Source organism: Narcine bancroftii, chromosome 6 (genome assembly GCF_036971445.1).
Source record: "Narcine bancroftii isolate sNarBan1 chromosome 6, sNarBan1.hap1, whole genome shotgun sequence".
NCBI classification, from domain to species: domain Eukaryota; kingdom Metazoa; phylum Chordata; class Chondrichthyes; order Torpediniformes; family Narcinidae; genus Narcine; species Narcine bancroftii.
In genome coordinates this window covers 228,347,423-228,375,227 of record NC_091474.1, presented here as the reverse complement: position 1 = coordinate 228,375,227, position 27,805 = coordinate 228,347,423, and the positions used below count along the sequence as shown (strand labels likewise).

Sequence of the window (27,805 nt, the reverse complement as noted above, 5' to 3'; positions counted from 1 at the left end):
TTATTCTGCTCCTACTCCCAAGTTAATTGCACGCTTCTGCAACTTGCATTTACTAATTTTTTTTATTTAGAGGTACAGCGTGAACCCAAGCTACCCAAATACAGTCATGTGACCAATCTACTCACTAATCTCATATGTCCTTGGAACGTGCAAGGAATCCAGATCACCCATAGGAAACTCATGGGAACACGGGGCGAACATACCAACTGCTTGTGGACAGTGCCAGATTTGAACCTGAATCACTGATGCTGGAATAGCATCAAGTTCATCTATATTCAGACACTCCAATTGTGTGTATGGTATTGGTGTTTTATATTCTGCAGCAAAGCATTTCTATGGACATCACTAGCAACCCACCCTAGTTGTCCCCTTGCTAGTCCCGTTCAGATGAAAGAGGTCTACCACCAATGATCTGGGTAGAAGTTCACAAGTAGTCCAGCAGATTTCCATCCCAAAGCAGATTAAAGATGGGAGTGAAAGGACTTAGAAATGAATCTTAGGTTGATGTTTCCCTTGGTAGGCAGCAGATCAACAATTTCCAATAAATTGAAAAATGGTGCGAAGATCTCTGTGGTGCATTCTCAGTTCAATTGATATGGAAATTGATGTCGTGTAATGCAGGAGAGATGTAACTTGCAATATTTGGTCAGGGTACTTTAGCCCTCACCTCGTGGCACAGCTTGAATTAGGAACTGTGGAGCAATGCCCAGAATTTGGAGACACATCCTTCTGAGCCACTGCCAGGATTTGTGTACTCTTGGCTCAGTAAGTATTCTCTTTTTCCCTCATCTAAGTGCAGTGGGCATGACAGTGTCACAGTTATATATGCTGGTTCACCCCCATCACCAGACTCAGGAACGGCTTCCGGCATCTCTCTCCTGATCCCACCATCATGCCCATCTCATGAAAGAACAGAACACTAAAGAATATGTTAAATTGATTTCCTTGTGCCTTTTTTTTTAAGCACAGAATGTTCTTGCAGAGCTCCTGAGATATTTGTTTTAATCTTCCATCTGTGGTATTGCATCTGTAGCAGTTGTCTGTATGGAGATGCTTGTCGGCAGAAAGCCCATTCTATTGGAATGGCAGCCAAGATTTAGTTTCCTGACAATGAATGGAATAAGAGAAAATTATACAAAGAGGTTTCTTTTCTTTTTTTTTGGTCACATATATCAAAGGAGCCATTAAAAAGGAACAAAATTCAATGAAATAGGAAAAGGATATGGATTTAACTGAAATTAAATGGTCCCTGGACAACATGTGAAGCACACACATTTTATGCCATAATGTCACAAAGTAATTTTTAACACATCCTAGTTTCTCGGGGATCCATTTGATTGCTAATGTTTTTCAGTGACCACCATTGAAAGCTCAGCTTCCCAAAGCAAATGAGATGTAGCAGAGACTGTGGGATCACCTCGGAGGAACCTTTCCCACAAAGGGATTCATTGACTGTTTTGCATTTGTGCTGGGCCAGATTGAATCATGTTGTGTAGAGAAGGGAACAGCTCCCTGGTACCCAACTGCTGGAAGGTACTCAACAAGTGGGTGGCTTGCTGAGCAGGCAGCCTCAATATATGGGTCAGTGGGACCAAGGCTCATAGCCATGAGAACCTTCACTTTTGAGTTCCTCAGCCCCGTGGTGCTCTGGTACTGATGGAGATTGTGGAGGAAAAGTTCTTAACTATGCTCACTGATTGTGGTCTGGAGGTGAGGAAATCCATGATCCAATTACACAGTGGGGTGTTAACTCCCAGATCTTGGAGTTTGCTGATCAGTTTTGAGGGGATGACGGTGTTAAATGCTGAACTGTAGCCAATAAAGAGCGTCCTGATGCATGCGTCTTTGCTGTCCAGGTGTTCCAGGGCTAGTGAGATGACATTTACCCTAGACCTGTTTCTACAATAGGTGAACTGGAATGGATCCATGTCACCGCTCAGACAGGAGCTGATCTGCTCCATCACCTGCCTTTCTAAACACTTCATCACTGTTGATGTAAGTGCTACTAGTCGATAGTCATTAAGCCAGGTCACTACGCACTTTTTGGGCACCAGTATGAGGGACCCATATTTGAAACAGGTGGGTACAACACCCTGCTGGAGTGAGATATTGAAGGTATCCATGAATCCCTTGGTTAGTTGATCAGCACAGATTTTTAATGCTCAGCCAGATGCTTTTACCTCAAATCCACTCTCCTGAAGGCAGCATGCGCATTTATTTCTGCAAAGTTTTAATTAAGTGGAAAAGAATTCATTGCAGACCAAAGCAGTTGCCAATAATTTTTTTTGCTTGAACTGGAAACTTTGCTTTCTGGTGTACTTCAATAACCCAGCACTCACTCCCTTAATCAACACAATTCAAGAGGTTACACAGTAAAATACTCAGATGAATTCTATATGACCAGAATTGGCAAAATTATCAAATCTGAATTGACTCCACCCAGGAGGAAGTGAAGAATAGGAGTTAGAATGTGGGTAAAGAAAATATTGCAAGCAGCTGTACTCTTGCCTACCACAGCTCCTAATTTTGAATAAACCTGCTCTGCGGTTTATAGTTGCACCCACACAATATCAGGCTCCCTTTCTTGAGGATGGAAATTTTGGGGGCGCTGCAGATCAGCTTGACCTCACAAACTTTAGAAAACACTTCCTGTAACAAAGGAGTAGATTACAACACTGCTGTCTAATAAAGGAGCGTGAAATGAGCTCCCAGCTGAATTTCAGAAAATGCAGGCTCAATTTTGACATTGAAGAAAAGGTTGGTCAGGTACGTGGATGGGAGGGGTTGGGGAGTATGGTCCAGGTGCAAGTCGGTGGGACTAGGCAGAAAAAATAGCTTAGCGCAGACTAGAAGGACTGCTTTCTGTGCTGTAGTATTCTATGGTTCTAAAAGTAGAACATATATTCAAAGAAATTAAAGAATGCAGTCAGTAAGATGGAAAGGGAAGTAAAAGATCATCCACTGGTGATCGAGCTCAAGATGCAGAAAGGCTTAGGTTCACACCTCTGTTTTAAGTTCATGTATGCAGAGAATAAATCTAGCAGGTTTTACCAGTAATTGAACAAGAAAATCTGCATGTACTGGGGTTCATTGTGCTGGATAAAACCAACTTGGTCATGCAGTGCCCATAGGAAGTAAAAGGCAGACGACATTTTGGACACAGACCCTTTAATCAGCAATGTGGAAAACAGGTCGCCGCCAGAATAATGTGTGGGAGATGGGGCTAAAGAGAGGAGCATAGGCTAACAAAGCAAGGGGTAGTAGGAGGATACAGGGGAGAGGACAGAAGAGAAAGATGCTGAGAAGTGATAGAGAGAGAGGGGCCAAGGACTACGAATCAGAATCAGGTTTATTGTCGTGAACATATGTCACAAAATTACAATCCTGTAGGTACAAGATTTGGATAGTTTGGATCCACTGGGTTGAATCCTGAGATGACGAGTACAATTGAAGAGATTGAGGAGCATAAGCCAAATCTCACTGGGGTTCAGAAGAATGAAAGTTGATCTCATTTAAGGATGTAAGATTCTGAGAGGGATTGACAGGGTAAACGCTGGGAAGCCATTTCCTCGGTTTCAAGAATCAAGAATTCGGGTCATTGGCTCAGTGTAAAGCAGTGGTTCTCAACCTTTTTCTTTCCACTCACATACCACTTTAAGTATTCCCTACTCCATAGGTGCTCTGTGATTAGTAAGGGATAGTAATGGCTAAGATGCCAAAAGCTTTCTTTACATCCCTGTCCAATTGCGACGCCACCTTCAGGAAACAATGTATCCTTATTCCCAGGTCTGCTCCTCTGCACTACTCAGTGCCCTACCATTTACAGTGTACGTCCTTCCTTGGTTTGCCCTTCCAAAATGCTTCACCTCACACTTGTCTGCATTAAACTCCATCAGCCATTTTTTGGTCCATTCTCCCAGTTGGTCCAAATCTTCCTCACTGTCCACAACGCCTCTTATCTTTGTGTCATCAGCAAAATTGCTGGTCCAGTTTACTACATTATCATCCAGATCATTGATATAGACAAGAAACAACAACAGCCCCAACAAAGATCCCTGAGACACACCACTAGTCACAGGCCTCCAGTTTGAGAAGCAACCATCCACTACCACTCTCTGTTTTCTCCCACACAGCCAATTTTGAATCGAGTTTACAACCTCTCCACGGATACCTAGTGTCTTAACCTTCTGATCTCCTATGTGGGACATTGTCAAAGGCTTTATTAAAGTCCAAGTCGACAACGTCCACAGCCTTTCCTTCATCTACTTTCTTGGAAACTTCCTTGAAAAACTCTACAAGATTAATTAAACACAACCTACCACACACAAAGCCATGCTGACTGTCCTTAATCAGCCCATGACAGTCCAAATACTTATATATACACTATCTCTCAGAACTCCTTCCAATAATTTACCTGCTACTGATGTCAGACTCACTGGCCTATAATTACCTGGTTTATTTTTTGAGTCTTTTTTGAACAACGGGACAATATGAACTACTCTCCAATCCTCTGGCACTCACCCATGGCTATTCACATTTTGAATATATTCATCAGGGCCCCTGCAATTTCTTTTATTTCTTTATAAAATATTTTTATTGAGTTTAACAAAAACCCTTTACAGAAGTATATTAATGATAACAATTATCAAATCATATCATATATATGTCACATATCAATTGAAAATTAGATTTCTACATTAATCTGAAGGTCTGAAGGAATATCATATCTGGCCTGGAGCATTTATCTACCTTTATTCGCTGTAAGGCAGCAAGCACCACCTCCTTCTTAATCTCTATATGTTTCAAGACACTTCTGTTTGTTTCCTTCCTATGGACTATGCCAGTTTCCCAATTAAATACTGATGCAAAAAAAAAAAACGTTTAACATCTCTCTCATTATGTGAGGCTCCACATATAGTTGACCACATTGATCCTCTCGGGGACCAATTTGTCCATTACTATCCTTTTACTCTTTATATACTTGTAGAAACCCTTTGGATTTACCTTCACATTATCTGCCAAAGCAACCTCATGTCTTCTTTTTGCCTTCCTGTTTTCCTTACATTTTCTACACTCTGCAAGTACCTCATTTGCTCCTTGTTGCCTATACTGGTTGTACACCTCTCTCTTCTTCTTAATCATATCACCAATATCCTTGAAAACCAAGGTTCCCTCTGCCTGTTAACTGCCTTTAATCCTGACAGGAACATGGAAACTCTCCACTCTCAAAATTTTGCCTTTGAAGGCCCTCCACTTACTGAACACACCCTTGCCAGAAAACAACTTATCCCAATCCACTCTTCCAATCTTTTCTCATTTCCACAAAATTTGCCTTTCTCCAATTTAGAATCTCAACATGAGGACCAGATTTATCCTTTTTCGTAATTAACTTGAAACTAATGATAATATGGTCACTGGACCCAAAATGTTCACCTGTACATACATTTGTCACCTGATCTGTCTGGTTCCCTAATAGGAGATCAAGAGCTACATCGTCTTTCATTGGTACCTCCATATATTGATTGAGAAAACTTTCCTGAACACATTTGACAAACTCCAAGCCATCCAGCCCTTTTACAGTATGGGAGTCCCAGTCAATATGTGGAAAGTTAAAATCTCCTACTATCACAACTTTCTGCTTCTTACATCGATCTGCTATCTCTCTACAGCAGTGGTTCCCAACCTTTTTTATGTCCCGCACCCCTAAAAAATTTTAGTATGTTCTCGTACCCCTTAAAGTAATAATTTATTTAAGAATAAAGGTGAAAGTGACCAAAACAAACATATAATATATAAACAAAAATGAAATATATGGAAAAGAAAAAATATTACAACAAATTAAAAGTTGCATAAACCCTACAAAAAAATTAAATTTTCATTCATGCATGAGATTTCTTAAAAAAATTAAAGAACTAATGTTCAAACGTTCAAAAGCCAATTTAAATTTAATGACTCTTTTGTTCCTGTTTATTGCTTGAGTTTTTCAAAACGTGGCACTTTGTTGCTGATACCAATCCGCGGGTCTGCCTGTGCACCCAAGCGATTTCTAGATTCTGTCTTGATTGACAAAAGGGCCCTAAAGCCAGACTCGCATAAGTATGTCGTCGTGAATGGGATGAGCACAGTTCGTGCTTTTTCACAAAGTCTTGGAAACATGTCCATTGCCGAACACCAACTTTGTTCCAAAGTTTTTCTTTCAAACTGCATTTCAAGAACAGGATTTGTGCGCAGTTCAATAAGATCTTCCTTCAGCTCTTCATCATCCGACATATTATCCAAATTGAAGGAGTATGGATTTATAAAAGAAACTGAAATGTTATCTCGCACCCCCTGGAATGCTATCTCGCACCCCCAAGGGGTGTGAGCATCCCTGGTTGGGAAACCCTGCTCTACAGATTTGCTCCTCCAATTCTCTCTGACTATTGGATAGTCTATAATACAACCCTATCAGTGTAGTTAAACCTTTCCCATTCTTCAACTCCACTCATATAGCCTCAGTAGGCAAAGCCTCCTGGCTGTCTTGACTTCACACAGCTGAGATATTTTGCCTGACTAGCAATGCCACTCCTCCCCCTTTCACCCCTCCCCTCTATCACTTCTGAAGTAAAAGAACCTCAGAACATTGAGCTGCCAGTCCTGCCCCTCTTGCAAACAAGTGTCACTAATGTCATAATCCCATGTTTCAATCCTTGCCCGAAGATCATCACCATTTTTAACAACACTCCTTGCATTAAAATAAATGCACCTGAGAAAATTTGTATCCTGTACAAACCTTTGATGTTTGTCTATACATCCAGTCTTCGCATCCTCCTTCTTCTCACTAACTTCTCTAACATTCTGGTCGCCCACCCCCTGCAAATCTAGTTAAAATCCATTGAGACAAGAGTAAGAAACCTACCTGCAAAGTTATTAATACCCTTCCAGTTCACTTGCAATCCATCCCGTTGGTACATATCCCACCTTTTCTGGAACAGATCCCAGTGATCTTGTAACCCTACAACACCATGTCCCCAGCCACACGTTAATCTGCCTTATCCTCCTATTTCTAACCTCACCAGCATGCGGCACAGGAAGCAACCCTGCGATCACTACCCTGGAGGTCCTCTTCTTCAATCTAACGCCTAACTCCATGAACTCTCTTTGCAGAGCTCTTCACCCTTCCTAACTATGTCATTGGTCCCTATTTGGACCACGACATCTGGCTGATCACCCTCCCCACTGAAGAATGTCGTGAACTCAATCTGAGATACCCTGGAACCGGGGAGACAACATAACATCTGGGACTCACGATCTCCTCCACAGAACCTGTCTTCCTAACTACTTATCACAATAGTTTGCCTCTTTTTCTCCCCTTCCCTCCCTAGCCGCAGTACCAGACTCCATGCCAGAGACCTTACTTAATCTTACTTTGCATGTATAGCAGACATCAAAGGTTTATACACGATAGACCTTACTGTCTTTTTCTTGCACTATTTTCATTTATTTTTGAAAGGTGGTTTATATAAATGTTTGCACTGTGTGATGCTGCCACAAAACAATGAATTTCATGGCATGTCCATAACAAAAAATTCTGATTCTGACACACATCTTAAGTCAACAGACAGATATCAACATCAATAATGCCAACGTCCACAGCATTACCCTGGGGAGCTGGGTGCCAAACTGTTGTCTCTGCTTTCTCCCTTTAAGCCAATTTCTTATCCATAGTGCTGGTGACTCTTTCATTTCAGGGGCCACACTCTTGCTAACCAGCCTTTTGTGCATGAATTTTATCCAACGTCTTCTGAAAACCCACACAGATGATATCAACTCAATTTCCTTCATCAATCTTCTCTGACACCAATGAAGATAATGTCCTTTCTTTCAGGGAAAATCTATATCCTGTAAATGTCAGAAGGATGAGTGGGGAGCGACCTGGAATTTTTGATGATCTTGGTCCTCAGATTGAACGACACTCTGCATGTAATGAAATATCCCATACTCCTCCATCCCCGAATGTACAAAATGTTCCCACCAACAGCATCAAAAGATGTGACAGTCAGAGAACAATTAATCTGCCGTATGCATTACGTAAGTACCTTGTGATTTTACATTTATTCTTCTAGAACCAGTATTCCAGGATATTGGTCTAAAATCAGAGAGCATCCACCTTTCACTGGAAATGTTATCATTGGATCCTCCTGCTCCCATTTCCACACATATTGAAATAGGAACAGATCATTAAATATCTCAGAGCTCCTGGTAAAGACATTGATGCTCGCCTTATTGCCTATGCAATGGCCATTAAGTATGGACCCACTCATGATCAGGTGTTGGCTCCTTGCTTGGCAAAAACATGCACCTGCCCCTTTAATAGTAAATATGCTTTCAAGATATTTCCATTGGTTTAAAGCAGTTTTATAGAAATAGAATTTTGTCATTGGATTGGTGAGAAAACCTTTAATATTTTGTCTTGAGTATCATAGAATTCAGCTATGAATAACTAGCAGGAATCAACAGCGGAATGTGAATGGCTTGAATTTAAATTTTAAATGTAATTTTTAAAATTTAGGCATACAGCACAATACCAGGTAAAACACACCGAAAAGCCCTTCTTCAAGGTATGAACAGAATGAGCCAGAAGGAGGAAATCTCAGATAATACTGGTTGGGGGAGGGAATCCAGACCTACAGAAGGTGTCCATTGGATATAATAAGGGAAGAGGCAAGAACTTCTCATGTTTGTGCGAAAGGAGATGGAATGGAGAGAACTAGGGAAAAGCGACAGAGGAAGAAGCTGGGGGTGGGGTTTAACGAAACCCAGAGAAGTCGATATTAATGCCATCTGGTTGGAGGGTGCCCAGTCGGAAGACGAGGTGTTGTTCCTCCAATTTGTGGGTGGTCTCAGCCTGGCAGTACATGAGACCATGGACAGACATGTCAGCAAGGGGATGGGATGGAGAATTGTAATGGGTGACCACTGGGGAAGACCACGCTATTGAAGCGGGCAGAGGTGCTCAATAAAATTAGATGAACAGGCCCTTTTGGCCTGTGCTACCCAATTGCACCTGCCCACATCATTTTGTATAGGTGCCTGTCTACATTTTTTCATACCTTGATGAAGGGCTCAAGCCCAAAACATTGGTGATGTGTCTTTATCTTTGCTATATAAAGTACACTGACCTGCTGAGTTTCCCCAGCATTGTGTTTTATTTTGACTTACAACCCCCGTTCATTTTGAATGGTGGGAGGAACCCGGAAGAAACCTGTGCAGACACAGGGAGAATGTACAAACTCCTTACAGACAGCGCCGATTTTGAACCCATGTCGCTGGCGCTGTAACAGCGTTGAACTAACTGATACACTAACTGTGCCACTCTAACTATTGATCTAACTGTTTTCTTATTTTTGGTAGGAAAGGTATTTGTAACATACTCTTTGGACACAGCCAACGAAATCTGTTTCTTTGTGAACTTCCTCCGTATTAATGGCTTTGAGACAGCAGTAAGTAATTTTCTCATTTACAAGACATTCACATTGTGCCTTCTACAGAAATGGTGCTGCAATGTATAGGGCCAACAATGTCAATTCCTTTTGCCTATTTGTTTCTTAATAGCATTGCAGGTGTATTCACAGATCTAATGGAGAAATTGCAAAAATCGTTTATACCGGTTTGGCATAAAAATAAACCAAAAAAGGTGACTCAACCGTGGATAACAAGGGAAATTAGAGACAGCATTAGGTCCAAAGAGAGAGCATATCAATTGGCCAAAAAAAGTACCACGACCGAAGACTGGGAGCAGTTCAAGATGCACCAAAGGAGGACAAAGGGATTAATCAAGAGAGCAAAAATAAATTACGAAAGTAAGCTTGCGGCAAATATAAAAAACGACTGCAAAAGCTTTTATAAATATGTCAAGAGGAAAAGATTGATGAAATCCAGAGTAGGTCCTTTGCAGTCGGAATCAGGGGAATATATAATGGGGAATAAGGAAATGGCAGACCAATTAAATTCTTACTTTAGTTCTGTTTTTACAAGAGAGGATACAAATAACCTCCCAAGGATGTTGGGAAACATAGGGACTATGAGGAACTGAAAGAAATCAGTATCTCTAAGGACGTGGTCTTGGGGAAATTGATGGGATTGAAGGCAGATAAATCCCAAGGGCCTGATAATCTACATCCTAGGGTACTTAAGGAAGTGGCCATTCAGATAGCAGATGCTTTAAGAATTATTTTCCAGAACTCGATAGACTCAGGATCAGTACCCATGGATTGGAGGGTAGCTAATGTTACCCCACTACTTAAAAAGGGGGGGTAGAGAAAAAGTGGGGAATTATAGGCCGGTGTGCTTTACATCAGTAGTGGGCAAAATGATGGAATCCGTTATTAAGGATGTAATAGCGGAGCATATGACTAGCAGAGAAGGGATCGGACAGAGTCAACATGGATTTACAAAAGGTAAATCGTGCTTGACAAATCTATTGGAATTCTTTGAGATGGTGACAGGTAAAATAGATGGGGGAGAGCTAGTGGATGTGGTGTACCTGGACTTCCAAAAGGCCTTCGATAAGGTCCCGCATAAACGACTGGCTTACAAAATCAAGGCTCATGGGATTGGGGGCAAAGTATTGATGTGGATTGAGAACTGGCTGGCAGGTAGAAGACAGAGAGTTGGGATAAATGGCTCGTTTTCTGAGTGGCAGGCGGTGACCAGTGGGATGCCACAGGGATCTGTACTGGGACCCCAGCTGTTCACAATTTACATTAATGATCTGGATGAGGGGATTGGATGTAATATCTCCAAATTTGCAGATGACACTAAGCTAGGAGGGGTTGTGTGCACGGAAGAGGGGGTCAGGAAGCTCCAGTGTGATTTGGATAAATTGAGGGACTGGGCAGATACATGGCAAATGCACTACAATGTGGATAAATGTGAGGTTATCCACTTTGGTAATACAAACCGGAGGGCAGATTACTATTTGAATGGGAATAGATTAAGAGATGGGGAAGTGCAGAGAGACCTAGGGGTACTTGTACATCAGTCTCTGAAGGCGAGCATGCAGGTACAGCAGGCGGTTAAAAAGGCAAATGGTATGTTGGCCTTCATATCAAGAGGGTTTGAGTATAGGAACAAGGATACCTTGGTATAGGGCCTTGGTGAGACCCCACCTGGAGTATTGTGTGCAGTTTTGGTCACCTTATCTAAGGAAGGATGTTCTTGCAATGGAGGGAGTGCAGAGGCGATTCACCAGGCTGATACCTGGAATGGCAGGAATAACTTATGAGGAAAGATTGCGCAAATTGGGATTGTACTCGCTGGAGTTTAGAAGATTGAGAGGGGATCTCATAGAGACCTATAAAATTCTGACAGGACTGGACACAATGATGGGAAAATCCAGAACCCGGGGCCATGGTTTGAGGATAATAGGCAAACCATTTAGGACTGAGATGAGGAGGAATTTCTTGACCCAGAGGGTGGTGAATCTGTGGAATTCATTGCCACAGAGGGCAGTAGAGGCAGGTTCATTAAATATATTTAAGAGGGAATTAGATCTATTTCTTCAGTATAAAGGTATTAAAGGTTACGGAGAGAAGGCGGGGACGGGGTACTGAACTTTAAGATCAGCCATGATCTCGTTGAATGGCGGAGCAGGCTCGAAGGGTCGAATGACCTACTCCTGCTCCTATCTTCTATGTTTCTATGTATTTTCACAGAGAAAGTTGTTGAACAATCCAAATGCAAATGCACTATATTTAATATTTATGAAGTTAGATGCCCACAGATTTAAACATTAGTTTAGTGACAGGAAACAGAGGATAATAGTGAATGTGTGATTTTTATCAGGTTTGGGAATTGGCTTGAGGTTATGTTTCACACGAGCTAGACCCAGGCTTGGGGGTCAATTGTGCAGTTTGCAGGCGATGCAAAAATATAGCAAATAAAAAGATAGGTGTTGGTTTGATGACCTGGTGTGTCATCAGAAGCAGATTGAGGAGCAGAATCTAAATTTCACTGAGGTTTAGCAGAATGAAAGTTGATCTCATTTAAACATGTAAGATTCTGAAAGGGACTGACAGGTTAGATGCTGAGAAGCCATTTCCTCAGTTTCAAGACTAAATATGGGCCATTGACTCAGTGTAAAGACACAACTATTTTGGACTCTGCCTAGGGTTTGAATTTTTTTGTATCCTCTGTGCCTGAAGGCAGTGATTCTTTGAGATGGCTAGGCTCTGAGTGCTGTTGGCAGGAAAGAAGAACATAGAACACTGCAGCACAGTGCAGGCCCTTTGACCCTTGATGTTGTGCCAACCCATACATTCCTTTAAAAAACAATGCACTCAACCCTCCCTGCCCAGTAACCCTCTTTTTCTTCTATCCATGTGCCTATCTAAGAGTCCCTTAAATGCCCCTTCACCACCATCCCTGGCAAGGTATTCTAGGCACCCACAACTTACTGTTTAAAAAAACTTACCCCTGATATCTCCCCTAAACTTCCCTCCCTTCACTTTGTACACATGTCCTCTAGTGTTTGCTCTGGGGAAAAAGGTGCTGTCTGTCCAGCCTATGTAGCCTTACCGAATCTTAATCTCCATTAAGTCTCCTCTCATCCTTCTACGCTCTAAAGAGAAAAGTCCCAGCTCTGCTAACCTTGTCTCATAAGTCTTATTTTCCAATCCAGGTAACATCCTGATAAATTTCATCTGTACCCACTCCATAGCTTCCATATCCTTCCTATAATGAGGTGACCAGAACTGAACACAATACTCTCAGTGTGCTCTTACCAGAGGTTTGTAGAGTTGCAACATGACCTCTCTACTCCTGAATTCAATTCCCTATTCATAAAGCCCATCATTCCATAGGCCTTCTTAAATACCCTGTCAAACTGTGCAGCAACCTTGAGGGATATATGGATTTGAACCCCGAAGTCCCACTGTTCTGACCATAAACCCTGTACTCAACTTTCTGGTTTGTCCTTCCAAACTGCATCACCTCACACTTACCTGGATTGAAATCAATCTGCCACTTTTCTGCCAAAACCTGCATCCTGCCTATGGCAACCTTCAACACCATTCACAAGTCTTCCAACCTTCATATCATCCGCAAACTTACTAACCCATCCTTCCGCCTCTTAATCTAGGTCATTTATAAAAATCAAAGAGCAGGGGTTCCAGAACAGATCTTTGCTGAACTCCACTAGTCGCTGACCTCCACTACTACTCTCTGCTTTCTACATGCAAACCAATTTTTTTATCCATACAGCCAAGGTTCCATGGATCCCATGCTACCCCAGCTATCTCTTCCTTCACTTCCCACAGCCTGGGGTATATCACGTCTGGCCCTGGGGGCATCAATCTTAATTTTTTAAGAAGATCCAACATCTCAACATCGTCCAGCAACAAACCTGTTCTATTCCGACCTCACCCTGATCAAGGTCCTTTTCTCTTCCGAATACTGAAGCAAAGTATTCATTTGCGACCTTTCCAATCTCCTCCGCCTCCAGGCACATGTGCTTGATCCTTTAGCAGCCCCACCTTCATTCTTGTTTTTCACATATGCATAGAACACCTTGGGGTTCTCCTTAATCCTACATGCAAAGGCCTTTCCATGTCCCCTTTGAGCTCTCCTAATTAATTTCTCAAGCTACCATATAATCCTTCCTGCTTCCTTCTTCCTCTTGACCAGCTGCCTCACTTACCACAGTTTCCTTTTCCTACCATCATTTCCTTGTCCCAGTGGGACAAACCTATCATGGACCCAGCACAAGTAGTCCCTAAACTTCCTCCACATTAGTTCTGTGCTTTGACCCTTGAACGTCTGTTTCCAATTTACACTCGCTAGTTCCTGTCTCATCATAATTAGCCCTTCCCCAATTAAACACTTCCATTTTGACTACTTTTATCCTTGTCCAGAGCTCTGCTAAAGCTCAGGGAGTTGTAGTCACTCTCACCAAAGTGCTCCCCCACTGAGAGGTCCGCCACCTAACTAGGTTCGTTACCCAGAATTAGATCCAGTATGGCCTCTCCTCTTGTCAGCCGATTCACATACTGTGTCAGGAATCCTTCTTGAACACACCTGATAAATTCAACCTCATCTATCCCTTTTGTAGTCAGGAAGTACCAGTCTGTATTAGGAAAGTTAAAATCTCCCATAACAACAGCCCTGTCTGTATTTCGTGCACCATTCCAAAATCTGCCTATTTTTCTGCTTCTTAATATCCCAAGGGCTATTTGGGCCCTTATAGACTACTCCCAGTACAGTGATAGCTCCCTTCCTATTTCTAACTTCTGCCCACACCCTCAGGTGTGTCCAAAATCCACATCTGAAAATAAAATTGGTTTCCATTTGGCTTCATGGACCTTTGCCCAAGGAAACGTTACCTCCAGTAATTGCCCTTTGTCAACTGTGCCTCTTAGTGGGTACCCCCTCTGCATCATCCTCCCTTTCTACAGCCGTAATACTATCCCTGATCAGTAATGCTACTCCCCTCCCTCCCCCACAACACCTTTTAAAACAGCTAAACCCCGGTTCCTGTATCAACTAATCCTGCCCTTCTTCCAGCCAAGTCTCTGTAATGCTCATAACATCGTAGTTTCACAAACTGATCCATGCTCTAAGTTTATATCCTTTATTCCTAATACACCTAGTGTTGAAATAGACACATTTCAACCCCTCAAACTGAGACTACATTTATGTTTTGTCCCCCACCTGTCCTTTCTCACAAACTCAGAACACATAGCATCATGCTTTTGTCCTTCTACCCTATTCTCCGCCCTCACATTCTGGTTCCCACCTCACCTGCCAAACTAGTTTAAACCCTCCCCAATAGTTTCAGCAGGATACTGGTCCCTTTCCAGTTCAGGTGCAGCTCATCCTGTTCATTCAGGTCAGACCTTCCCCAGAAGAGATCTTAATGATCCACGAATCTGAACCCCTTGAGCCATGTCATGTCTCGTCTGTTCAGGTTTTGATTTTTCCTCCTGTGTGACTACCTCCCCTGCCTTAATGTGTTTCACCTGTGTCTGATTACCCACCTGGGTCTTACTATCCACCCCTCCCTTTGTATACATAAGCTGTGCCCTCTCTGCCAGTTTATCTCAGCCTTTTGTTGCAAGTATTCTTCCTTAGTGTTAGCCTAATTTGTGAGTGATTTTTGATCTTTGGACTGTTTTTTCGGACCCACCTCTGCCTTACCCCATTGATTTGTTTGCCTTCACTGTTTGACCACATGTGTTCTAAACCTGTGATGCCTTGTAAAGATTCTGATCATTGCCTAACTTTGAGTTCTGTGTTTGGGTCTATTCTCTGTGATCTTAATTCCTTGATAAGCCAAGCATGCATTTGCCATAGTTTCCTCTTTATACCCTCTCTGGCACATGGCACAGGCAGCAATCCTGAGATTACCACCCTTGAGGTCCTGCTTTTTAACTTTTTTTAACTCCATATATTCCTTCTTCAAGACCTCATTCCCCCACTTCTAACTATGTCTAACCATGAGATCTGGCTGCTCACCCTCCCCCTCCAGAATGCTATGAACTCAATCACACACATCCCTGGCCCCTCAGAGCAACATATCATCTGGGAGCCTCAATCTCACTCACAGAACCTCCTATCTATTTGCTTAACCAACAAGTCCCCAGTCACCATCACCTCTTCTCCCTCTTCCTTTTTGAGCCTATGCCAGAGACAGGAGTACTATAACTTCTCCCTAGTACATAGTCCCCCACCCAGCAGTATCCAAAATAGTATACTTGCAGTTAAGGGGAATGGCCACAGGGGTGCACTGCACTGTCTACCTAACCCCCTTCCCTCTCTCAACAGTTACCAAGCTACCTGTCTCCTCACTTTGGGGTTGAAGCTCCTCTTTATCAATGCCTCTGTTCCCGAATGATCCAGAGTTCATCCAGCTCCAGTTCCCCAACTCAATATTCAAGGAGCTGCACCTCTTGCCGGTGTAGTCTACAGGGACAATTGTGCTTTCCCAGATTTCACACATGCTGCATTCAGAGCATTCTACTGCCTTCGCTGCTGTCTCCATTAATTATTCTTTGTTTAAATGCAAAGGTCTTACCTGGCCTTACCTTACTGGAAACAAGCTCATCTCTCAGCCTCTGCTTGAGGAAGCTCACGAGTCAAAGTCACACTCCTACTCTAAGCCACTCACACACTCACTGCTCTGCTTGAACTTCCCCTCATTTATTTCTCACTGTCCCATATATGTAGTACTCACTCCCACTAATCACCATTCTGTTTAACCCTTAAATTGCCCTCCACTTCCTTTTTAAATACACTTACCAAAAACTGGTTCCCAATGCTCATTGCCCTCCCAAGTCACTCACTCCTCTTCTTACAGCGACAGTCCCAAATTTATCGTCAGGATCAGGTGAAGTAGTAGTGTTAAGGTTGCTGAAGATCCCTGTTGCTGAAGTCCTTCATCCCTGGAGCCACTCTACAAAAAAAGATGAGAAGTGATGTGTTTTGGAAAGACTGATATTAAAAGTCTAGAGGATTCATCAATCCTTTGTGTCCATTTATACAAATCTTTAATGTTTCCATGAGAGATTGTTTTAAGTAGTTCACCTACATCTTCTCAAGGGCAATTGGTGGGGTGGGGGCAATAGATGTTAATTTTACCAGTGATGTCTAGATCTGAGTAAATGGGTTAAAAAAAGGATAAAGTCCAAAATCCACATCTGAAAATAAAATCGGTTTCCATTTAGCTTCATGGACCTTTGCCCAAGGAAATGCTACCTCCAGTAATTGCCCTTTGTCAACTGTGCAAGGTATCAGAGGTTCTAGAGTGGAGCTAAGCGTTGTTTTCACTCCAGAATTTGTTATGATCTTGAATCTAAGTAGGTGGTTGAAGCTGACAGTATACAGAACAATTTCGGGGGGGAAAAGGGAATTGAACTGGTGCCTCGCCACAGGATCAAACCTTGCTGGGTTCAGGTTCCACTACAGAAGTTAACAGGATAAATGGCAAAAGAAATAGGATAAGCATCTGTTGCTCTTTCAAAGAGCTAGCATAAGCTTGACAGGCTAAAAGGCCATCTCAGAATTAAGATTTTATTATTCTAAGACAAAAAAAACATAAACTTCTGTTGCTTGGAAAAGAAAAGCAACAAATCGAAAGACTTTTGATATGCATGGCCTTTTGTTGAATGTAAAGATAAAAGGTACTGGGCATAAACCATATAGTATTACATCAATTTTAACTTCTGTTGACTGTGGCTCAGTGAACTGTTCTCTCTCATGGTCAAGTCACACTCCATTGACTTGGGCACAAAATGGAGGCTAACACTATCCTTTTGGCTGAGATGATGAAACCTTTGGTGCTTTAGGTAGAAATAACAGAATTAGATGGCATAATTTAAATGCAGGTCATACTTGGTATCCTGCTCAATATTTATTCCTCAGTCAACATTTCCAAAAGGTAAACATTGCATCTCCTTGGAATTTGCACACACTGCCCACCTGCTTCCTCCATTAGAAAAGTGGTTCCATTCAAAATTACTTCAATGTCACAATTGGATCATCAGTCTGAGTTTTTCCCTTGCTCTACAGATTGACATTTTTGAGGACTCTGTTCGTGGCATAGGCATTATCAAGTGGATGGAAGGATACCTGACCAATGTGAGTACTAGATTGTATTGGCACTGGTCATAAATTCAACCATAAATGTGGCATTAATGCTCGCCACAGGATCAAACGTTGCTGGGTTCAGGTTCCACTACAGAACTTAAACATATACTGTATTTTTGCTTCCACGTTAGTTCTAAGGAAATGTACACTTGCTAGAGGTTTGTTCCTTCTGTTGAGACTTCCAAACTGAAATTCTCCCCACCAATGTTCCCTCTGAATTTTAGTAGTCTGTGTACGCAAAAATCGTCCATGGTGCAAATTTTTTTCCTGTGACAAAAGTAGGTGCGCACTGAATGCTTGTGCAAATGTTTCAAGATAATTTTGGCACAGCCCATCTCTCATGGCTAATAAAACTGTATTGGCATGTTTTAATTTAATACAAGTCTGATTGCATAATATTATTAATTGCTACATTACTACATTATTAACAACTAACCTTTTGTGTGCACGTTCATTTCCTTTGTGCACTGGTTGCAAAACGTGTGTGCGTTAGAGGGATCGGAGCTCCCCAACCCCCTTCATTGTCTGTAACATCACAGAAGGGCATTGGAGTTATCATAGGAACGCACTTTCTTAGTTTGAGCTTGCAATGTGCGAACAGGCTGCCTATGTTACAGGAATGACTACAATTAAAAAAAGGTTTCATTTGCTGTAAAGCATGTGAGATATAATAACTCCACCAATTCTATTTTTAAAGAATAAACCCTATTGAGTAAATTCTCCTAAAACACTGAATTTTTATGTATTCTGTTGGGTCATTCCTGAAGACACATCATCTCCCACGCTGCTGATAGGCTAATGCAGCACCTGATTCGTCCAGGGTCCAATTGGCAAACCTGCTTTGCTACATTAGTGGGAGCAACGGCCGAGACCTTGGGTGAAGGAGGGGAGAGGAATCGGTTCATGTTCCCTCTCCTGAGAGTCGTCAAGTGGTCACTAGGGTCAATTCTGGCTGTCGCCCTCAAATGACCACCTGCCTACCACCCATGAAACCCAGCATGGCCAAATTCTCTTGCTTTCAATTACTTCAGTTCAGTTTTAAGCAGCCACTGGGAGGAAGTAATTTGATTTATATAATACCCTCAGAACTTCCCTGTCCCTTTACAGTCAAATGGGCCATGTTGCATTTTTTCTTTTGGTTCTGGTCACCATTATAATTCAAGATTCCCATGGACACCAGTAAAATCAATAACCAGAAGCACAGAATTGTTATCACACAGAAGGAGGTTGTTTCCTCCACTGAGAATGTGCCCATCCCTAGCAATATCAACAGTTCCATCCCATCAATGTCAGTTCTCCACCTCTGTAATTCCCTCTACCAATTAACTCTGTTCCCTATGGGCAGTAAGTTGCAGATCATAGCCACTTAATATGTAAAACTATTTTTCCTGAGATCTCCCTTTGGCCAAACAATAAATCTGTCTCTCCTGGACACAGAGGCTTCTCCTTTCTTGTATTAAATCCACTTTCAACCTTCCTTCTCTGTGGATAATCTTCATGCCTCTAGTCTAATGTTACAGCTGAAATTCTCCTCTTTGGGACTGTCTTAGTGGATTTTTTTTTTTGCTATTCTCTAGAAACTTTATATACTTCTTAAAATGTGGTCACCAGACTTGAAACCAACAGTTGTGGCCCCAGAAAGGCCTCGGATTTTTAAAGGCGGCCTTTGTTACTTTCCCCTGGTCTCTCCCAGCAGTGTGTAAATGCTGCCCTGTTGCCAGAGTCTGCAACAGAGCTTGATAAAAGGGTAGTTATTGGGACTTGGGTGTGAAGAGTCTCTAACAGGCATAGCTGCAGCGAAGAGAATGAAATCATCAGGATTTGGAGCACATGGAGGAAGTCACTGATCATTGGAATGAGGGACGGGCAAAGGCTTCCTTGTTGGGCTAGACTGGGGGATGCTGGAAAAGTACGTCCTATCAAGTAACCTTCTGCCTTGGAGGCAGGGCAAAGATGTTTCTCCATTTGATTCCCGTCATGAAAGGGATATTTTATGAGGGATCTTTGAGCAGATTGGCCCAATGCTCCTTGGTGTTTAGAGAAGTGAGCTTATTGAAACATAGGAGTCTGATCACTGACGGAACCTGGCGCTGGTGGTAGAAGCCATTCACGGAGTACTCCCGCTGAGGTCGGATCATTAGCGGGGCGAGGGGGTAGTGGAATGTCCCAAGATGGCGGCATCTCGGGCAACCACGAGGCGGCCGCATTGTCGGTTGAGTATGCCTCCATATTCTGAAGGGCCACCTACGTCGAACCTGCAAGCTCGACTGCTCTCCACAGGCTGAGCTTCCCTTGCTCCAATGGTCTTTGGTGGAGGTAATTCAACCTGATCCCTGCAACATAGACATCCCTGATCAGGTCCTCCATGTACTCTCCAGCCATCATGGCCTTACATTCACAGGCCCTCCTGAGCGTTTGCAGGGCTCGGTGATGCTCAGTGTTTGACTCCTTGGGTCACTGCTTTCGGGTCACCAGGAGGTGCCTGGTGTAGACTTCATTAATCTTTCGTAGGTGCTGGCCTTTTAGGATGTCCATGGCCTCGTGATGCGACGCGGCATCGCTGGTCATCGAGTACACCAGGGTGCCGACTCGGGAGCGCAGTACCTGTAATTTGTCGGTCTCTGACCGCACGATGGCTGAAGATACCTGCAGGACTGCCTCGAAACAACGTAGCCAGAATTCAAAGTTGGTCAATGCCTCAGGTGATCTCCTGCTTTTCTGGTTTCTGGATCTGCTCCATTATAAAAACTATAGCAAATAAAATTGATGCACCGTCAATTACTCCAAAAGACTGAAGTTAAGCAAACCGATAGGCACATCCTTGCTGCTCCACTGTCTTGCATTGTGGATGGGGCTGTGGAATAGTCACCTTTATTCAGGAGACTGTGGAAGGGGGCCACAGGTACAGTCACCCAATGGGGGTGCCCAAACATATAAATATATACATGCAGTGGTTTGCTAGACACAGAAACTGCAAAAGGATTTTTGAATGGGGAGCAAATTGAAAATACCCAGATGCAAAGTGACCTGGGAGTCTTTGTGCAGGATGACCTGAAAATAAACTTGAATGTTGAGATGGTGGTTGGCAGAGTGGTTAGCCCATTGCCTTTACAGTGCCAGCGATTGGGACCGGGGTTTGATTCCTGCTCTGTCTGTAAGGAGTTTGTGCGATCCAACTGAGTCTGCAAGGATTTCCCCAGGAGTTCTAATTTTAATTTTCTCCCACCATTCAAAAATGTACCGGGGGTGTAGGTCAATCAGGTGTAATTAGGCGGCACGGGCTCATGAGCTGAAATGGCCTGTTACCGTGCTGCATGTCTAAAGCTAAACGCAATGCTGGCATTAATTTTGAGAGAACAGAATATAAGAGCAGGGATGTGATGTTGAGGCTTTATAAGGCACTGGTGAGTATTTTGAGCAGTTTTGGGCTCTTCATTTAAGAAAAGGTGTGTTGAAGTTGGAGAAGGTTCAAAGGAGATTCACAGGGATGATTCCGGGAATGAAAGGGTTATCATATGAGGAGTGTTTGGCAGCTATTGGCCTGTATTAATTGGGATTTAGGAAAATGAAGGGAGATCTCATTGAAACATTTTGAATGTTGAAAGGCATGGACGGAGTAGATGTAGAAAGATTTTTGCCATGGTGGGAGATTCGAGGGAAAAAGAGCACAACTTCAGGATTGAAGGGTGTCTGCTTAGTACAGAGATGTGGAAGAATTTCTTCAGCCAGAGGGTAGTGAATCTATGGAATTTGTTGTCACACGTGGTTGTGGAAGCCAGGTCATTGGGGGTATTTAAGATAGAGATTGTTAGGTTGCTGAATAACCAGGGCATCAAAAGTTGTGAGGAGAAGCCCAGGTAGTGGGGCTGAATGGGAAAATGGATCAGCTCATGATTAAGTGACCGAACTGACTCGATGGGCTGAATAGCCTATTTCTGCTTTTTTGTCTTATGGTCCCTTCTTTACCTACTTCTGCACTTACTTTTTTTCTCTCTCTGGCTTTTATTTACATCCCTCCCCTTCATTCTCAGTGATCTTCCCTCTACTGGCTCTCCCTCACACCTTCTGACCTATACCCTAACTCTGAGCCCCTCCTCCAGGTTATTCCCTTCTTTATAAATTTAACTTCACATTTTTTAAAAATCTTAGCCTTGACCCAAAACTGTGGCTGATCACTTCTTAAAAAACTATGGTGATCGTTTAAGACCAACCCATGCGTGTAGAAGGGAGTGTGTGGATTTTTATTTTTGTCCATCTTAAAAGCTGAGTTTCAATGTCTTACACCAGAGAACACACCCTCAACACTGCAGTAAAGTGTCAGCCTGGACATCAGTGTGAGGATTAATCTCATGACGTGACTCAAAATGCAGGCAAGATGCATGGACTGAATGAAGGCAAATGGGACCAGCCCAGAAGGCCAACTTGGTTGGCACCGACAAGTTGGCCTATTGGGCCTGTTCTATGCCGTACGACTCTATGAAAGGCAAGAGGGTTTCCACTCTCCCAAATAGCACTGAAGCAAGTTCCCCATCTTCTAGGAAGAATGGTGTATGATTTTTTTTTAAATTAAATGTAATTATGCCTTTTTGCGATGTAAATTGTTGTTTTGAATCTTTTAATGAAGTTGAAACTTTGCTCCTCATTCCACTAAACAATCTCTGATTGTAGTTCAATACACAAGTGGACTTATGTATTTATTTTTAAAATGTAATTTATAGCAATATTTGCGCCTGCGACGCTGCCGCAAAACAGCAAATTTTGTGACATGTTCATGACAATAAATTCTGATTCTGGAACTCAGTAAGTCCATGATCATTATGTAGCAAAGACTCGCTGAGTGTCTCCCACTTTTGTGTTATTCAATTGCAATGACAGCTTCCGCAGGCTTTCTTGTTCAACATTTCCTCAAAACAAACAGGTAAACCTTTGAGGATGGGGAAAAGTTTTGAGATTAAATAAATGTTCTGTTCTTGCAATGGCTGTGTTGACAATAGAACTGTTTTTGACAGAGATCATTCAGCAGTTTCCCCTTTTTGATTACAGAGTGAAATGTTGATTGTAGTGGTGATTAGTCCAAAGTACAAGCAGGATATCGAAGGAACTGGATCAGAGCAAATGAAAGATAAGCACAGCTTACACACAAAATACATCCACAGAATGGTGAGCAGTCTCGGTACATGACCTGTTGGTTCATTGATCTCAGCCCCGGAACATTATTGCAGGAGTTTGCCAGGGCTGCGTCCAAGGGCCTAGTGAAACATGATAGGCTGCAGATGCTGTGATTGTAGTAAACACACCAAAATGCTTTTTGAGCATTTCGTGGTGTTTATTATAGTGTCCGAGGGCCGATATTTTGAGTTGCTTCATCAGTTACCGTCCTTCTGTCATGAGTTTGAAATGTCTGTTCATTGCAGCACAATGTATTTAAATCAATACTCGGCTCCTCAGCAAATGAAGCAGCCACATGGCTTGCATGTAGCAAGACTTAGACAGCAATCAGGCATGGAGTGAAAACTGCCAGGTTATGTTCACATACTAGAAGTGTCAGTCTGATGGAAGATTACAATAGGGATATCTACTGGCAATCGACAGGTTGGGTTTCCTGCAGTGCGTGACTCATTTCTTGACCTTCCCAAAGCCTAACGACTGGATACCAGGAAGAAGTCAGGAGTGTGACGGTAGATGCTCCATGTGGCTGATGAGTGCACAGCAAGCAACACTCAAAAAGCTCAACTCCATCCAGGACAAAGCAGCCCACTAAATTATTGTTTTTGTTTCTCACTTTGTTTGCCACCAATCACTCACTTGCTCCCCTGTCCCTTCTCTTACCCCCCCCCCCCCCACTTGGCTCCTTCTGTCCATCATTCTTCACCTATCCTTAGCCCACTAATCATATACTGGCCCTGCCTCACCCCCCCCCCCACCACCTCCTTTTTATACTGGCTAACTTTCTTGTCCACAATCCATTCTCAACCCAGAAATGACTCTTCAAAGATTAACAGCCAAATGCCAATGCTTAATTAATCTGAAGCACAACAGCAAAACGGTGGAAGCGGCACCATCTTCAAGTGGTTGTGTCCAGACAGTCAAGTCAGTAGACCCCACTAGACAAAACAAAAGTGAGACCCGCCCAGCCAAACAACCCAGTGCGTGTTGGAACTGGAGTGAGTGGCACTACGCTCATAAGTGCCCGTAAATGCAAGCACCTGGGGCATAAAGCAGAATGCTGTAGAGCTGGAAGACAGGAAACACCTGATTAGTTCACTTCAAAAGTGAAACCTATCACAGCGACTTTCAAGGTGGCCAACGCCAAATGCAGGAAATATGTGAAAGTGCACATTAACAGCAACCCCGTGAGGCTTCAAATTGATTCAGGGTTTGATATTATCCTAATATCAAAGAAAACATGGAAAGTGATTAGTCAGCCAGAGGTGACTCCAAGCGAAAGTATGGCACAGAATGCTTCCAGAGGACCCTGGAATTGTTAGGTTCACTTGATTGTTCCGTCAGCTGAAATGGCGCAGAAGAAAATGGAACATGTCAAATGTCCTAACCTCGATCTCATGGTTCTCGACTGGATCAAAAGGTTGAACCTTCTGGACCAGACTCTCAACAATATCTGTCACAAGTTGAAAGTGGCACATAGCCCATAAGCGGCAAATACCCCACAAAAGTTGCTGGTATAACTAAAGCAACAACATGCAATGGAATTTTACAAAGGCCTCGGACGATGCACTAAAATGAAGGTGAAACTCTGTCTTCTGCCAAACATGAAGCTGACGTTCAACCCAAAATGACCTGACCCATACGCAGCACGAATTGGAATGGCTGCAACATGAAGAAGTCATTGAAGTGGTCAACTACTCATCATGGGCTGCACTTACCATGGTGGTGAAAAGAATCGAATGGCTCCATACTGTGTGCTGATTTCTCAACTGGTTTGAATGCAGAATTGCCACTGCCATTGCCTGAATGCAGAATACCCACTGCCATTGCCTGATGACCTCTTTGCTAATGCTTTGTAAAGATTGACTTACAGGTGGAGGTTGATGACGAATCCAAGGAATTGCTAACCATCAACACGCACCGTGGACTGTTCAGACACACATGTCTACCATTTGGAGTGGAGACTGCTCCAGCTATCTTTTAACAGATCATAGACACAATGTTGAACAATGTTCCTGCACTGTACCTAGATGACATCCTGGTAATGGGAGCATATGCTCAAGAATTGTTTGATTGTCTTGATTGCGTTCTGTCCTACATGACAGACTATGTTTTTCAAGTGCATCCAGAAAAATGCACATTTTTCATGAAGTCACTGAAATATCTAGGTTTTATCATTGATCATGGACGGAGGCCAGATCCACAAAACACTGATGCTATCAAGCACATGCCTGCACCCACAGATATGACCACACTAGGTTCATTCCTGGGTCTTATCAATCACTGCAGTTCATATCTGCCGAAGATATATGAACTCCGTGATCCACTCAACAAGCTCCTTACCACGGGTAGCAAATGGAAATGGACATCAAAAAGTCAAGAGTCGTTCAATCGAGTCGAGTCGATGCTGAACTTGAACCTTCTTTTGACCCACTACGAACCAAACTTGGAGATTTTCATAGCTTCAGATCCATCACAGTCGGACGGGGTGCAGTCATTTGTCACATATTCCCAGGTGGGAATCAAAAGACCATATAGCACACACAGTACACCCTCTAACAGCAGCAGAGCGTAGCTATGGACAAATTGAAAAGGAAGCTCAAGCAATCGTTTTTACAGTGAAGAAACACTAAAAAATGTTCTATGGACAGCAATTCACTCTTCTCACAGATCACAAGCCGCTCCTAGCAGTATTTGGTTCAAAGAAAGGAATTCCAATTTACACGGCAAATCATCTGCAAAGATGGGCAACCATGCTACTTGGTTATGACTTCAAAATTAAATTCCTGCCGACCACAAGTATCGGGCAAGCTGATGCACTGTCATGACTCATGAGCGAGCAGGAAACAGAGCCGGAAGATATTCTTATCGCAGAACTCTCAGACCTCGCAGAGGTCAACCAGGTATTCAAAGATGTTGTTAACTCACTGCTGGTCACAGCAGAAGGAGTCAGACAAGCAAGAGCGAAGACGACCTCCTACAAGAGATAATGCGTTATCATTGTTCATGGTGGCCTAAAACTTGTTCACGGATGGAAATCCAGCCATTCTTCAAAAGACGGGAAACATTGGCAATCACTAATGGCTGACTTTTGTTTCCAGAAAGGATTGTAATTCCCAAAGCTCTGCAATCTACAATCCTCAAACTGTTTCACAGTGGATATCCTGGAACGATTCGAGGGAATGCACTTGCATGAAGTGATGTTTATTGGTCTCTGATGGATGGTCATGTGTCCGATGTGCCTCGGCTGCAAATTTCCCCATTAAGAAAAATCTACATTCCTGGTCTCAATCAAGTGGACCATGGAATAGTCTTCATATTGACTTTGCAGGACCAGTTAATGGGGAGTACTACTAGTAATTGTAGTGGACGCATACTCCAAATTGCCTGAGATCATCAAAGTAGCCTGACCAACTACAATCATGGAACTCAAGTCCATATTCAATTCACTGCAGCCGGCTTCGATTTTTTTTTTGCAAGCAAGGAATATGGCATCACGCACATTCACTCAGATCTATATCATCTTCAGTCCAATGGTCAAGCAGAACATTCTGTGGATATGTTCAAACGAGCTCTGAACAAGGCCAAGGGGAAGGGGCTAACGAAGGAGATACTGCAGACATTCTTGTTAAATTACAGGATCACTCCAAACCCACAAACTCCAGGTGGCACTTCACCTTCTGAAGACCTCTTTGGTAGAAAAATACGACATATTTTCACAAAGACCAGAATCTGGACTGAGAGATTATGATATGGCACAACAGTACAATCACTGGTGTGGATCCAAAGAAGCATGTTGGTGCAGAAACGCTGAGATAAGTTTGATGTAGGGCAGATGGGGAGAATCCTAAGAAAAATTGGAGATGTTCTCTACCATATACAAATTGGACAAAACAGATGGACCAGACATGCCAACCAGTTGCAACCAAAAGAAGGCAACGTCGCTGAAACAACACCTGCCCAAATCAGCCTGGATGCTCTATTGGACACATTCGAAGATCAGAAATCATTGAATCACCAATCACGTGGAAACAAGCCTCTGCCTTCGACATCACTGGAACCTGTAAGGAAGTCTCAAAGATTTTGGAGGCCAGTGAAGCCCTTCCAAGTGGATCCCAGACTTCACTGATATGAGTAACCAACTCAAAGGGGGAGGTGCGAGGATGCCCTAAACAGAGTGACCCCACCGTCGCCAGGAGTGGGTGTTACCGATTCTCGGGACTTGAGCCATCAATCAACTAATCCAGTCATATGTGTGTGAGAGGGTTCGCGAGAGTTCCCTCAGGACCAAGGGCATCGTAAATACTATAAATAGTTCTCTAATTGTAAATAAAAGGGTTTGTTTTTTGGATTTGGAAATTACAGACCTGTTTCTAATCTTCCATTCTTGTCAAAGGTCTTCGAAAAAGTCAATCAGCCAATTGTTGCCCTACCTGCACCAAAACAACATATCCAAAAGATTCCAGTCAGGTTTTAAGGCCCACCATAGCACAGAGTCAGCCTTACTAAGAGTATGCAATGACCTGCTCCTCACCACTGACTCAGGGAGCTCCACCATTCTAATTCTCCTGGACCTTAGCGCAGTGTTTGATACTGTGGATCACACTATTTTAATAGATCGCCTCCAGCAGAGGGTAAGTGTTGATGGGACAGCCCTGAAATGGTTTAAATCTTATCCTAGTGATAGGACTTTCTCAGACACCATGGGCAAATTTTCATCCTCCTCTGCTACCCTTTCCTGCGAGGTCACACAGGGGTCTATTCTGGGCCCCATTCTTCTTATCCATGCTTCCCCTTGGAAGCATTTCCCCTTGAAACCCAATGGTCAAACAAGGATAACCAGCCTCAACGACAGTCTGGAAGACATAAAGTGCTGGATGGCTCAAACTTCCTGCAGGAAAACGAAGGCAAATCTGCCCCCACCAACTCCACCCAAATTATCTCCAATACCCTTGGTAACATATCCATCCTCATTAAACCATACATCAAATCCCTTGGTATGATATTCGATTCCACC

The 27,805-nt window shown here is 42.9% G+C and overlaps 1 protein-coding gene and 1 long non-coding RNA gene across 3 annotated transcripts in view; one reads left to right on the top strand and one right to left on the bottom strand.

Annotated features, from left to right (window-relative positions):
• The window catches only part of traf3ip2a (TRAF3 interacting protein 2a), a 59,169-nt gene that overhangs the window by 23,767 nt on the left and 7,597 nt on the right, over positions 1 to 27,805 (top strand). Inside the window, exons 1-5 of one of the 2 annotated variants that reach the window (XM_069887633.1) lie at positions 2,678 to 2,766; positions 7,868 to 8,070; positions 9,394 to 9,482; positions 17,545 to 17,613; positions 22,666 to 22,782. In XM_069887633.1, coding sequence (XP_069743734.1) covers positions 7,899 to 8,070; positions 9,394 to 9,482; positions 17,545 to 17,613; positions 22,666 to 22,782 — 447 coding nt within the window. In that variant the 5' untranslated portion in view covers positions 2,678 to 2,766; positions 7,868 to 7,898. Of the gene's footprint in view, positions 1 to 2,677; positions 2,767 to 7,867; positions 8,071 to 9,393; positions 9,483 to 17,544; positions 17,614 to 22,665; positions 22,783 to 27,805 lie in introns of those variants that run through there. The other variant, XM_069887632.1, reaches the window with a different exon arrangement.
• LOC138737112 (uncharacterized) lies at positions 44 to 27,221 on the bottom strand. Its single transcript, XR_011340773.1, has 4 exons — positions 27,156 to 27,221; positions 18,059 to 18,147; positions 16,276 to 16,429; positions 44 to 1,104 (listed from the first exon to the last, which is right to left on the bottom strand). It is a non-coding gene; the product is annotated as an uncharacterized lncRNA (long non-coding RNA).